The sequence below is a fragment of the Eublepharis macularius genome, chromosome 6 (assembly GCF_028583425.1).
Source record: "Eublepharis macularius isolate TG4126 chromosome 6, MPM_Emac_v1.0, whole genome shotgun sequence".
NCBI lineage: Eukaryota > Metazoa > Chordata > Lepidosauria > Squamata > Eublepharidae > Eublepharis > Eublepharis macularius.
The window spans coordinates 44807775-44822536 of record NC_072795.1 but is presented as its reverse complement, the minus strand read 5'-3'; the positions used below and the strand labels follow the sequence as shown (position 1 = coordinate 44822536).

The 14762-nt window shown below is 43.8% G+C and overlaps 1 protein-coding gene across 1 annotated transcript in view; it reads right to left on the bottom strand.

The window, feature by feature from the left end:
• The window catches only part of CUL3 (cullin 3), an 87195-nt gene that overhangs the window by 14780 nt on the left and 57653 nt on the right, over window positions 1-14762 (bottom strand). The window contains exons 7-10 of the mRNA XM_054983264.1: window positions 13526-13671; window positions 12986-13162; window positions 5686-5856; window positions 3050-3157 (exon numbers count right to left, since the gene is read on the bottom strand). Coding sequence (XP_054839239.1) covers window positions 3050-3157; window positions 5686-5856; window positions 12986-13162; window positions 13526-13671 — 602 coding nt within the window. The remainder of the gene's footprint in view (window positions 1-3049; window positions 3158-5685; window positions 5857-12985; window positions 13163-13525; window positions 13672-14762) is intronic.

Sequence of the window (14762 nt, the reverse complement as noted above, 5' to 3'; positions counted from 1 at the left end):
GAAGTCACTTCAATGCATCATCTCTTGCGGCTCTCAAACATCTGACGTTTATTCTATGTGGCTCTTACATTAAGCAAGTTTGGCCACCCAAACTTATATATCTAATACTCAACATAACCCTCAGTGGGCAGATCAAAAACCAACTCAATGTGGCCAGGTACAGATGCAGTATTTTTCTGCAGACCATGAGAGATGCCCAAGTTTGCGAGAGAAAAAAAACCCAAAACCTCAACACACACACACACACTCCAAACTCAAAAAACAGATCTAGTAGGCCTGGATCACAAAGCATGTGCTACATGCTATCTACTCCAAACTTCTCCCCATCAATTTAGTGACTGGAGGAGGGGCCTGGGGCTGTACATTCCCCTTCAACCCACTCTTATCAGCTGACTGGCAGAACCAATAAAAGGCTTCAAGTGGAAAGTGATTTCCATACCAAACTTCCCATTCCCCCAGATGATCACTGTCTGTGTGTGGGGGGGAGGTTGCTCTAAACTTTCTACTCCCTCACCCAACTAAACGATGTTAGTGTTACAAGCACAGACCCCAAGCAACTGGGTGAGTAGGTAGTTAGAAAACAGCAGGGGAGAGAGAAAGAGGAGGTGATGGTAGGATAGGAAAATGTGGCAAGTAGAAGCACTGGGGAAGGAGAAAGGCTGCAGGGAGGAAGACTAAGAGGAGCTGGCAGAGGTGCTAGTCGAGTGTGTGGAGAAGAGGGTGGTGGCAGAATAAGAGGCTTGGAACACAGAAAAGGAAATTCCACACTCCTAATCAGCTTGGGAGAGCATGGAAGAGAAAGTGCATAGGATGTGCTTTGTGCTCCAAACTAGAGATGGGCACAAACAGCAATATGAACTAAAAAAACCCATGAACAACCCAATCTGCTGTTCGCGAACAAGTTGTTCATGAGGCCCCATTCTAAACGAACAGGTGGTCGTTGCAAGCCTCATTAGTTGCTGTTCGTCAAGCCAGACAGTCTGGCACCTGCAATCAATTTCACGGCAACTCAGGCAGGGATTGTCTGAACTCTGTCTGAACTCCTGCTGTTGCTCTGGAAACCCCAATCTAAACCCAATTTAGCTTGATAGCTTCCTTCCAAGTGTGGACTGGAGCTCCAAATTTGTTACAAGAGGAAAAGACCAGGGGGGAGGGGGGCTCTCGGCTCTGGCTTTCAGGGAGAGACAGCTGCTGTTAGAGAGACAGGGTGAGTGCATTGGAGCTTGAATTTTCTTTGTGTGTGGTGGGATAGGGATCTACCCCCTCAGGTTCCAGGCTGCTGCCAGGCTCTGGGGCCAAGCTATTATTTATTATTGGTACCTTTCCTGCTGCCTGCTCAGGTAGGGTTTCTGGGAGTGGTGCAGTAGGGATCTTGATGGCTGGAGGAGAGCCTGCTGGCCCCCATGAACAACGAACATGTTTGTGACAGGATCATGTTCGTCAATGTTCATTGTTCGTGGATGGCAACGAACACATTTGTTTGTTTTTCTGTTCGTGCCCATGACTACTCGAAACTCCACCCCCACCATAACAACAATTTTTGCACTCCCCACTTGTATTTCAAATCCCAGTACCATCTATATGCCAATGATAACCAGCTCCACCTTTCTACCTCACAACCCCCCTCCCAATCCAATCCCACTTTGTCACCTGGTTGTCTGATAACTGTTGCTTGAATGTTAGAAAAGAGCAAGAGTCCAGTAGCTCCTATAAAGCTAACAAAATTTGTGGGAGGGTATGAGCTTTTGTGAGTCACAGCTCTTTTTCAGATATGCCGTGACTCATGAAAGTTCATATCCTACCACAAATTTTGTTAGTCTTATAGGTGCTACTGGACTCTTGCTCTTTTCTACTGCTACAGACAGACTAACATGGCTACCCAATTTTGTTGCTTGAATGTTCATCACTAGCTCAAGTTGTGCATCCAAGACTGTATCTTTCCTCCAAAGCTTTGTTCTCTTCATATACTATCTGTACTGATACTGTGGAACATTCACCTTGCTGATCAAACACAGCACAGTGGCTTTATCTTTGACTTCTTTTTTGACAATGCTGGTTCACATTCTGATTTTCTCCCATGCTAACTACTATAATATTTTCCTCTTTGTCCTTCATTGTTATTCCTCAACTTTCTTACCTCTATCCAGAACTCTATTAAAGTAAGTACTCACTCTCATTGTAAAGATCATGCAAAACCCTTCCTTAGTCCCTATGCTGGTTTCCCAAATGCTCTCGGATCCACAATGTGCATCTTGTTTTTATTCCCAAAGTCTTCCATGACTCCCCCCCACCTGCTTATCTCTTTGCCTTCATAGCCAGATATATCTGTGCCCAGGACCTTTGCTCCTCCACCCTTGATTATCCAAAGGTCTCCTGCAAGAATTCTTAATTTTCTTCCTCCTTCCTTGAACTGCCTCCCTGAATACATGTGTGATGCTTCCCTTTTATTGCCAGAAAGCACACTGGCAATACAGATTTTGCACCCCATCTCTTAGTCCCTACCTTGCTACTGAAACTAAGCCTAGATACATATATTCTTCCACAGTTACCCTTGTTTCTATCTTCCTCCATACTTTAGGAATTAGATAAATTCACAGAGGGATAGGTCTACCAATGGCTATTTGAAATGACAGCTAAATGGAAACTACGGTCAGAAGTAGTTTGCAATTTAACTGCTGCTTCTAGGAGGCAACAGCTAGGGATGACTATCATCTTCTTGTAGATTTTCCATAAACAACTGATTGGGCAATGTGGGAAGCAGGATACTAGACTTGATGGACCTTTGGTCTGATCCAGCAGGGCTCATATTCTTTGCTTGTTCTGGTATTGACGGCAGGCCTTTATGTTATACATTTTTTGTATATGAGTGTGATTGCTTAGATTAAGGTTATTGCTACAGTAGAAGTTGAAATAGCACTATACTTAGTATTTCGAACAAACATACTTCAGAATAACTGAGTAAAAACTAAAATGAAAGTGTCATAAGATTCTGTCAGTGACAGGTATGCCTCATACAGCTGAAATCAAAAGCCATCTGTTCATTTCTTACCCCTGTAGCCTGTAGATGTTGCCTAAATTCATCCATTGTTGTGTTTGAGATGCTCATATCTCTGAACATTCCTTCCAGTTTAGATGTGAATTGACATCCACATTCAGTCTGCAAAAAGATATTTATAATTATATGACTTTATAATTATATACAAATTATTTAAGCCAATTATCTAAGAATCAAAGGATTATGAAGTAGAGCAGATTTATACCATTTTCCTCCAAATGATCCAAGTTACAAAAATGGGAATTCCATACTGCACAAACAGAATGCTTGGTTTTAGAAATTAGCTCAACACCAGGCATTAGAAAATACCTAGTTAGTAATGCAAAGGTACACTATGATTTTAACAGGCCCCAAATAAACCAATCAGCTTCAGAGCTAAGTGGTGTGGTATATACCAAATGTGGTATAGAAGGTAAGAGTGGTGACCTGGGATTGAGATCTAGGTTCAAATACCTAGATCTCAATCCCAGCTCACCACTCTTACCTTCTATACCACATTTGCTCTATAAAAAAACTAAAGGCAATACTGAAAACTTTATCCCTGAAGAACTCTCCAAGCGCTCTCAGCTAGTTTTACTTAGCGCATTCCACATTCTTGAAATCCCATTTCATATCCAGCTGCACTAGCTAAACAACCATATGCTATAACTTGAGATCTGAGGCTTGCTTCAAGGAAAACTATCACTGTAGTGAAGATCCTAGGAACTGATGTTAGACCAAATGGCAGAGTGCTGAACCGGTAACGATCCCTACACCATTCGAAACACAGGTACTTTTTGTGTAGAAGGAAAATGGGAATGTGGAGGTAACCCCCTCCTTGAGGTCTACAGATGTTATTAAGTCCTCGGTCTTTAGTATCTCTGTCTTGAATGGTTTGTAGACAGCAAATATGTTGAGAAATTTTAGGTCCAAGAGGGCCTTCCAGTCCTCGTTCTTTTTGGGAACAGTAAAAAAGCTGGAATAAATGCCAGTCTGCCCCTAATGCAAGAGAACTGAACATACTCAGTGGTGTAACCCTGCTTGATAGTGTGCTGTACCCAAGAGCCAGAAGCTGAAGCCCAGACTAACAAACTGTTAGTCTTTTCCCCCTTCCCCCCCCCGGCCCCAGCAGAGGCCTGGTATCAGATGAGTTATTGACATGGTTTGTTACTCCTACTGCCTGAGTTCTGACTCAGAATGGATTGAGAGTTGGTCCTGAAAGAGATCTTTGGCTTAAACCAGGCCGATCTTCTGTAGTCCGTATGAAATCTGGGGGGGGGGGGGAGTCCTATAGGTACATAACAACAGAACCAGACCCCTTCTGGTATCTATCCTCTTTTCTGATGGAAAAGACATGGCCTTTTTTCCCTTGGTCTCTAGGTATACTGTACAACGTACTGCCAAAAAGCTTACCCCCTAGAAAATGCCATATGGCTACACCAGCCTGTCCAATTTTTTTTGCCACTACTGTAGAAGCCAAAACTTTTGAGGAAGATTTCATAAGAGTCAAAATTTACATCAGCTATAAACAACAAAACCCTCTAAAGAGTCTGGAGAGGTTACCAGTAAGCTTTTTAAGTAAGTCAGGAATTTCCCTCAGGAGATGATGGAGCCACATGTTGAAAGCTCTTACCATGAGAGGTGGCAGCCAAAGCTCTAACCGAGTAGACCATTGCTTTGTGGGTTGTGTGCAAGTGTGACACAAATTTTTTTGTCTATAGAATCTTTAAGGAGCTTTATACCACTTTAGGCAAGGCCATGCCTAAAGCCAGGCTGGCCACCAGGGCATCCTACCACTGAAATTCTGAGAACAACCATGAATTTCTTGGTATGCTCATTGTGGAATTGTTGACCTGACTGTTCTGTCTTTTCTTCTTTTACCTCTTTAGTGAAGAAGCATAGAAAGGAAAAGGTAGAAGATTGTATCAAAGACCTCTGTAGCCCAATCTTCATTCTCACTGGCCTCTGGATTGCGCGTGAAGAATCTTTAGGGCTCTGTATAATATGGGAGGTAACTCATCATGAGATGAAAAAAGCTTATGAAACTGGGGGGGGGGGGGTCTACTGAGAAGGGTCTTCATTTGAGAGTCCCCTTCCTCTCTGTCCAAATCTGACTCTGAGTATTCAGAATCAGGGTTGTAAACCTCCTCCATAAAATGGGAAGATCTTGGTGATGAAGTCTGAAAGGATGGAATGGAAAAGCATTTTTGTGCCACTTTAATAGAGGTCTTTCTGGTAGGCTGAGTCCAGAGTCCCCTGGGTGGGATACCTTTCCCCTCCACCAGTAGGAGGATTCACTGAGAATCCTGTTACATTCTTCCTAGAATTGCTCACAAGAGTGGTAGGAAATCAAACTGCTATTCCAAAGCACTGTAGCTTAAGGTTTTCAAAATGGTATGGGAATACTGTCACTAAACAATTGTCCACTAAAATGAATATTTAGTTATCAAGCCTTTATAGTTTAGAAAAATAGTTAGCATCTCTCAGAATTTAAAATGAAGTAATGTTCACTGGTAAGTAACAAAATGAAACTGCAATATCACATTGTAGCCATAATTGCACCAGCAAGATGTTGGTTGAAAAAAAAGAAAAAAACGAACCAACCCACCCTAAGTACTATGGAACAGATGAGAGTGAAGAACTGACATTACCTTTAACTTAGATATCATATTTTTCTCCGAATCATCTGAAACACTTTTGTTTGTCAGAAGCCTCCTCGCCAAGTGCTGCTTATAATATCGTTCAAATACATCTTTTTCTTGCATGAATCGAAACAGAACCATTGCCTTATCCAATATAGTCTCTACTTCTTGCTCTGTTAACTGTAAACAAAAACAAAGGAAGGTATTATATTTCAAATGACTGATGTCAAAGTGACATGATAGAGAGCCAGCACTGAGCAGCTTCCTGCTTCATACGACAATCATGCTGTAACCAATTGTTTTATCCTGCCTCATTAAAGCTTCCAAACCGTTCAGTTCTGAGATTTATATCCCAATTCTGAACAGCTCCAAAGGCTTTAGGTAATGAGACCAAAAACAGGGATCTTTCTTTAAAGAATCTGTTATTTAGTACAAATAATTATTATGGGTTCTCCTTGTTTTAACTCTTTCCATCAGGGTATACAGAGATTTCTTTTAGAGTTTAATGTTTACTCTTTATTGAAATGAACTCTAATCTTCTTAATTAAGCAAGATACTAAAATATAAAGGATTATACTTAATGAAGAAGAACATGCAACAAGGATTAATTCTCCTAATACCGGCGCTCACATAAATCTGATGTAAAATCAGCTCTACTGTGAAATGCACTGAAATGGAGATGTGCAATTGGGGTTCAGTATTTAGTAAAAATTACTGAATTTTACCCGACTTGGTAAAATTCAGTGTTACCGAACTTCGATTCTGCCAACTAAATTTGGCAATACCGAACTTAAGTTTATTGAATTTATTCGGTTAAATTTGGTAGACTTTAGTAAGCTCAGCAGTGCTGTTCCTTTGCTAAGGAACAACAAAGAAACACTACTTCCTGCCTTTTTTACCAGATGTAAAAAAAGGTGAGTCAGAGGCAGAAGGGGGAAGGGAGGGGGAGTGAGTGACCAATCCTTGCAGCAGCTCTCCTTCTCTGGCCAATGAGATTCTCAAGAAGGAGAGTGTCTTTTTAAAACTGCTGCAAGGAGTTAAATTAGGAGGAAGTTAGCCTCCATTTTGCCCTGGCTTGGAGAGACACTGCCTGGCTTGCTGTGTACTGGCTGTTGCTTCTCCCTCTGTGGTCTGGGCTAGGCTTCTAGATGGCCTGCTTTAGCCTTCTGCAAGTGCCTGTATTTTCCTGCTGCCTGGATTTTCCTGATGCTGACCTGCACCTGGAATTCTGCACCTGAGGAACTGATTTGAGTCGCTAGTCTCACTGGGATCTCTCTCTCTTTGGGGGGAAGGGTTTGGCCTAGTGTCTGGGAAGGGAAAAGTTTTTTTAGTTTGCATTTTAAAACCTCCTTTTTTGCTGTGAGGGGAGTGGTTTGGTTGCGCTTTTGTGTAGGGAAGGTGCTTTGGTTTGGCCTTTACTTATAATTAATGTTTATTTTGCTGTTCTTCTGTTTTATCCTATTGTTGGAATACTTTGTTTTATAGGTTTTCCCTTGTTGTTGTGCTGTAAATTTTTGCAGTTCTCGGGGGAGGGATGTTTTCCCCTGTGGCTGGGCCTGCTCTTTCTTTCTAATAGTTTGATTGGTGTTTCTGTTTTCTGTTGTCGGAAGTTTGGCTTGTTTAGTGTAGATTTCTGTGAGTTGGTTGTTGTTCTTGGGAGGGGGGATGTGGGTTCACTTTTACTGAGTGGTGTTTGGGTGGGTGTACTTTGGGTAAGGGTTGTGTGCAAACATTTTAAAACTGTTTTTAAGATAGACTAGTTGTAAGTATTGTAAATCAAAACTTAATTGGTAGCTTTTAGGGACCAAAGACAATTTCCCTCTCTATAATATTTCTCCCCATAGGAATAATGGAGATTGGATGTGGCTGGGGGCACCTTCTTTGGGGGGGGCATACAATGGCTCCTGGGGTTCAATCTTTATGAAACTTGGGTGGTAGTTAAGAGGACAGTTACAAGTAGGTTCACCACAAATTTGGTCCAAAAATGACGCCCCCCACCCCGCAGGCTACCAGAAAATTCTGAATTGAGTTTCCAATAGGAAACAATAGCCAAATTTCACCCAATTTGCTCTATGTTACCGAACTGGAGAATAAATTCAGTATTCGGGGAATACCTATTTTTTCCCAATTTGGTATTACCAAACTGAATCAACCAAATACTTTTCCAGTGCACACTCATACACTGAAACTGCTAGGAGGTCATTGAGGGCTTCCACTGTAGGCTTCCACTATGCACATTCAGATGTCCCTCCCAATTGCAGCTGTTGGCATCTTTTTTTTGAGATTGGGAGTTGTGACATTTATGAAAAGAGAGTCCGACTTCCTAATCCATTCTGTCCTAGTCAGGTACGCTATGCGAGTTCTCTGTACATCGAGGTTGTGCCACTCCCTCCCTTTAGGGTGAGTTGGACTAGGCCAGAAAGATGGTAAGTAAATTTCCTGAGCCCTATGAAATCTTGAACTTGTTTTGGGAATGAACGTCAGGTCAGTACGTAGGACTACTTTGTCTTTGTGAAAAACGTGCAAGTCCGGCTTTATAGATTGGTTCAAAGGGAGGCCTAGTTAAGGCTGACAGGACTACATGTAGTCTCCAAGAGGGAAAATGATGAACCACAGGTGGACTTAGCGAAGTAGTACCCTTGAGAAAGCGCTGAATGTGGGGATGCGTGGATAAAGTGAAACCCTCAAATGGAGAGATGACAGAAGCCAACGCTGCTACCTGTTTTTGTGGAGTGGCTGGTTTGAGTCCGGAGTCTAGGCCATCTTGTAAGAAATGGAGGATGGCTGATAGCGGAGGCTGCAGATGGTTCACCTTCTTCCTCCTGGCCATCGAACAAAGGCCTTCCAAGCAGTATTGTAAATTTTGATTGTAGATCTCCGCCTTGACGCCAACATGGTGTGGACCACTTGTGGAAGGTAGCCTAGGTCAGTGAGTGAGGACCTTTCAATTTCCAAGTGGTCAAACACATCCACTCGGGATGTGGATGCCAGATCGGACCCTGATGTAGCAGATCTGGGATGGAGGGCAGTGTGAACAGGTGGGATGTTGCCAGCACCAAAATTGTAGAGAACCACGGTCTCCTGGGCCACCATGGAGCGATCAGTATCACCTCCTCTGTCTGATCGGCGATTCTCCTCAGAAGCTTGGGGAGGATAGGAATCGGCGGAAAGGAGTACAATAGTCCCTTGGTCCATGGAGAGTTGAGAGTGTCGATGCCCTCCACCCTCGGATGACTGTACCTGGAAAAGAATCTGGGTAGTCGATGATTGGAGGGGGAGGCAAAAAGATCCACTATTGGTGTCCCAAAATGTGAAGTCACTTGTAGAAACACTTCCGCTTTGAGGAACCATTCCCCTGGTTGCAATTATTTGCGGCTCAGCCAGTCTGCTTGCATATTGTCGATCCCCTTGATATGCTCTGCTTGAATGGATCTCAGTCGGCCCTCTGCCCAGGACAGGATCTTGACTACCTCCTTGTGAAGTCTGGATGAACGAGTGCCCCCTTGCTTGTTGATATATGTCTTGGCCGACGTATTGTCTGTCCGTATCAAGATGTCCCTGCTGGTCGAAATGCAAGAGGGCCAGGTGGATCGCCTGTATCTCTAGAAGGTTGATGGGAAGACGGGATTCCTCCTTCAACCAGATACCTTGAATCGGTTGTCCTTGCAGCGTCGCTCCCCAGCCCAAAAGGCTGGCGTCTGTAAACAGTTGTATCCGTTGCAGGGAGAGGAAAGCTTTCCCCTGATGTAAGTTGGTGTCTTTTGTCCACCATCTGAGGCTTTCCTTGACTTTCCATGGAACCCTGACCGTTCTGTTCGATTTGGCGATGATCTGGGCTTGGAAAGGACGAAGAAAGGAAAGGAGATCTCTTGTGTAAAGTCAACCCCAGTATAAAGCCTTGCAATTGGCGACTAGTGTCTCCATCAGCTTGGAGAGGGAGGAAGAACCTATTCTGAAGCACAGCACTGACGAGTTGCTTGGTCTTTTGAACTTTCTCATGAGGGAGGAAGAATTTTCCTTCCTTGGTGTCGATCGTCAAACCAAGACGCAACAGCTTCTGTGAAGGAGTGAGGGAGCATTTGCTCGTGTTTATCAAAAAGCCATGGCTCTGTGGGTATTCGATTGTTTCTGCAGTGACCTGGAGAGATCTCATCTTGGAATGCACTCTGATTAGAATGTCGTCTAAATACAGGTGGATGTGGAGACTTTTCTCCCTTAGATCCATGGTGGGATTTATGAGGACATTGGAGAAGACCCTGGGGGCAGTTGCCAGGCTGAAGGGAAGTGCTCTGAACTGGAAGTGACGACCACCCACACAGAACCTCAGGAATTGGCAGTGAGCAGGGTGCATCAGCACATGGAGATACGCCTCCAAAAGGTCTACGGATGTAAGGAACTCTCCGGATCATAAGGCCTTGGCAATCGATCTTAAGAGTCATCATGTGGAAATGTTTTGTCTTTATGAAACGATTTACAAATTTTAAGTCCAAGATTGCTCACCAGTCCCTGTTTTTCTTTGGAACGGTAAAGAATATTGAATACACACCACTCCTCTCCTCCTGAGGAGGAACTAATTCTATTGCCTTGATGTCTAGCAGGTGGCTTATGGCTTTTATGGTGATGAGTCTTCTCTGGGGGTTCTTGAGAAGCAGGGATTTTATGAAACAATCCGGTGGATAGGATTCAAACTCTATGGAGTATCCTTTGGAGACTACTTCTAAAGTCCATGCATCCGCCTTTGACTCCATCCAGGCTTGATGAAACTGAAGTAGCCTCCCTCCCACTGGGCCCCGATCAGAGTCAGGATTTTGGAGCTTTGGCTTCAAACTCCTGTCTTTCCCCACGAGATTGATTGAACCAGGTGGACCTGGCTCCAAAGGTGGATAGTTTGAAGTTTGGCTTGTTGTTCCAAGAGGATCGTCTGGAGTCCTATCGAACTCTAGCCAAGGAGTGATGGGTACGAAAGGACTGGAAGTTGACGTACGCCTATTGAGCCTCCTAAGCGACTTGGGTAAGGCTTTCTTCTTATCTTGAGTTTCCACAGGACTTTTTCCAGAGAATCTCTAAAGAGTTTGTCACCCTGGAATGCGTAGTCCATGAGTATGAATTTGGAGTGAAGGTCCACCAGCCAAGCTCTCAACCAAAGGATCCTCCTCACGACCACTGAAGAAGCTATGGCTTGAGACGAAAAGGTCAGAACGTCTAGGGTGGCATTAGCTGCGAAGGTGTTGGCCTTTAAAATCCTATTTGCTCCTTCCAGGAGACGTCTATGATTCCCTGGAATCAGCTGAATTAGTTTGTGAACCCAGACTACCGATGCTCTGGTTATGATCAAAGCAATGGACGAGGCTCTTATGGCCATAGCTGAGGCCTTGTGAGCCCTCCTGAGGGCTGCCTCAGCTTTCCTGTCCATGTTGTCTTTGACAGAAGCTTGGCCATCCTTGGCTAGGAGATGCGGCGACTGAAGGGCGGCAATCAGTGCATCAATGTGGGGAGCCTGCAACAACTCAATAGCATATGTAGGTAAAGCATACAATTTTTTAACTGCAGTCGGGTAAGATTTGCTAGTTGCTGGGGCCACCCACTAGGCCTTCAACTGCCTCTGGAAATACTCAGGAAAAGGGAAAACCATTTCTGCATTGTAAGCTCTAGGGAAAAATTCTTTACAGCCTTTAAGTCTAGAGGTCTTGCCCTGCTTAGAATCCTTCCCTTCCCCAGGAGGGGCTTCTTGGAGGGCAGCTAGAGATTTAGAAAACAGGTACTGATAATCGTCAACCTTGAACAACCTGTCTGGCTGATCTGGCATGCTAACTATCTCCTCTTCCTCCTCTTCAGAAAGAAACTCCCCATCTTCTCTATACTCGCTATCAGAGGAAGATCCTCCCCCCCCCCAAGTCTCAGTCCTGTCCCTGGTGCCGCTGGGGGCTGATTTTTGTGCCAGTTTAGTAGGCCACGTATTGGTGATGCGACGTTGTTTGGGGGGGGAGGGGGGAGAAGTTGCCTTGCTTGCTGACCTGGGTTGACCTGGCACAACCTTAAGAATTCCTCCCTCATGGTCTGCCTCAAGAGGGTCATGAAGTTGGGCTGGAGAGGAGGGGTAGCCCCGTCAGGCATGTTACCGTCCGACGCTGGGTCCAAAACAGAGGTCTGCGGGGTCCAATTCACCCTGAAAGGGCCCTCTGTGGATCCTCTCGCCGGGAGGATGGCAGGCACGACTTTGGATGCCGCACGCGGCTTCAAGTGGGCTCTGCCGCCATTTCCCTCCTTTTTGTTTGCCATCGCCTCTGCGGTCTTCTCTGCCTCCGCTGTCGATTTGGAGCCAGATTGCTTTTTATTATGTTTGAAAAGCGTACACGGCTCTGAGGCTGGAAAGGTGCCGGGATTCCATTCCTGCTGTGCAAGCAGAACAGTACCGGGTGGCTCGGCATCCCCTGCTGTTAACGCCACTGTAATTAGTCTCCCCTCCTCACCGTCCATAAAACTCCCATCGAAGTCTACCGGCTCCATAGCTTGTAGATCTTGCTGGTTGTGTAGATCAGCAGAGGCAAGAACAGAATAAGAAAAGCAAAGCAGAGACTGTATAATGAAGAAGCAAATAATGGAGAGAGGAAGGCTGAGTAAACGGAAAAGTGAAAATGAAAGTAGTGAAGAGAAATGGCAGAGAGCTCTGCCAGAGCTGCTGCTCTCCCTGGAGGCAGGAAAGAACTGAGGGAGAGGGTGTTCCCACAGTCAACAGGAAAGAGGAAGAAACTTGACTTCCTGCCTCCCTGATTGGGCAAAGGGAATCACCCAAGATGTCCTCTGCCTCAGAGGAAGAACCTCTCTAATCAGCAGCAAAAGAAGAACTGAGGGTCGGGGGTGTTGCTCCTCCCAGAGAGCGGGGACACATGACCCCTAAAGGAAATTTAGCTGAAGAACCTACGTACCAATCAGCAGGCTTGCACATGTGCAGTCCCACATGGGACTGCACAGAAGAAAGACAATGAACAGGCAATAACTGATTGCACTTTCTCAATCATCACGGGATCCAAAGGTTTCACACCACTAATAGTGGAACCTTTCTTCATGGAAGGAGTCTGGCTAAAGAAGTGTGCTCTGCTGGTGAAAAGCAACTTCTGACTGAACAAGGCTTCTCTGTTAGCAGAATAGAACCTTTGGATTCAACTCTTTATGTTCTTTATTTATATCCATGGTGGAGCTGAAAGCTAATTTTCTGATGTGAATGAAGTTAGACAATATACATTAAAAAGAAAGTTTAACGTGCCCCCTCCTCACAGATTAACATAGTTTCAACTGAAATTATACTTACTCCTTTGACACCTTTTTTCAACTTGTCGTCAATAAATAATGAGAGATATTCAGGAGACCTGGAGTTGAGGTTGAGGAAATACTCGAAGTCTCCTGCAATAGTTTGTTTGAAAAGCCTATCATTGTTGAAAGATTCTTGGAGGAAACGGTCAAACCGACTCTTCAAATCAAGTAAGCCCTTGAGCAAAAAGCAAACAAAAAACACCCCTTATTTTTTTATTTTCCATTATTTGTACAGAGATTATAATATTGTTTTTTCTATGTGATCCAGAATCTCAAACTGCTATGTTAGAATCCTTTGTTACACAAGGAACCAATAATTATTTTAGTGAAAATTCAGTTTGAATATTTCCATTAAAAGGATATACTGGTAAATGAGTGATTAGACTTGATCACTGCAGGAATACATGATACCCAGAATTTTCTCCTTGCTTGCCTCTGATGTTAAAAGCTATTAGAAGCACATTGGAAGCTCCCTTAAGGAAATTCTGTCTTTGGTGTGATAGGGGGGAAATGAACAATGGAGGAATCTTTCAGCTACCTGAATATAGTCAACTGGATTCTTTCCTTCACCCTCTTCAGATACAAGCGCTTTACCTTGTTCCCGCAGGTAAGAGCTCATACACTCACACATTGTCTTTAAACCATTTGGCACACGGCTGAACAACTTGTACATACAAGCAAGATCTGTAACAGGAAAGAAATTTGCTATTGATATGTACTATCATAATACTTTACAAATGAGCAAAATACAAGTTCCTAGATTTGTAACATTCTTAGTTCTCACTGCAACATGGAGTGTAACATGAGACTCTAGATCTTTTTTTGGCACAGACTTCTGTAATTTTTTCCAACAAAGGTATATGACATTTTAATATGAATATAGTTCTAGCAATGTATAGAACTCTGCAACTTATATTAAGAAATTTTTAGAGTATTTATTTATTTAAAAATTTATTAGTCATCTTTCCACATTGCAGGAACTCCACGGTAGCTTACAATATAAAGAAGATAATAAAATGAATTTTAGAAGTTTAAAAACACACTTTAGGACTGCCAATTAACAGAAACACAAAGTTAATTAAAAGCCATCCTAAATAAAAATGTCTTCAGTTGTCTCCTGAATATCAGCAGTGAGGAGTCAGGTACATCTCCCTGGGATGCTTTTCCATAAATGTATAACTGTCATTCTCTTGTGTACCCACCAAGTGAGCTTCTTTAGCTGATGGGGCAGTCAGGAGGACTCTCCTTGTGATCTCAATTCCCAGGCAGGAACATACGGGAGAAGACGGACCTTCAGATACTCTGGTCCTGATCCATGTAGGGCTTTAAAGACCAAAACCAATGCCTTGAATTGTGATTGGGAGTGAACTGGTAACCAGAGTAATTAATTGCTAATAATATTGGGTCATATGCTTTCAGATAGCTCACCCCAATCAGCAATCTGGCCATAGCATGCTGCACTAGCTGCAGCTTCCAAATGTTCTTCAAAGGTAGCCCCCAAGTACAGCACATCGCAGTAGTCCAATCTTGATATAACTAAGCCATGGATCAGTGTATCTAGATCTGACTGAGCCAGGAATGGGTGCAGCTGACATACCAACCAAAGCTGACGCACCAACCAAAAGCGCTCTGAACCTCCACAGCCACCTGGTTTTCTAAGGTGATTGCTGTGTCAAGCAGCTCTTCCAAGCTGTGAACCTGGCTTTTCAAAGGAAGTATAACCCCGTCCAAGGAGAGATCTCAAGTTCCTGTCTTTTGACTAACCCAGAGAATCT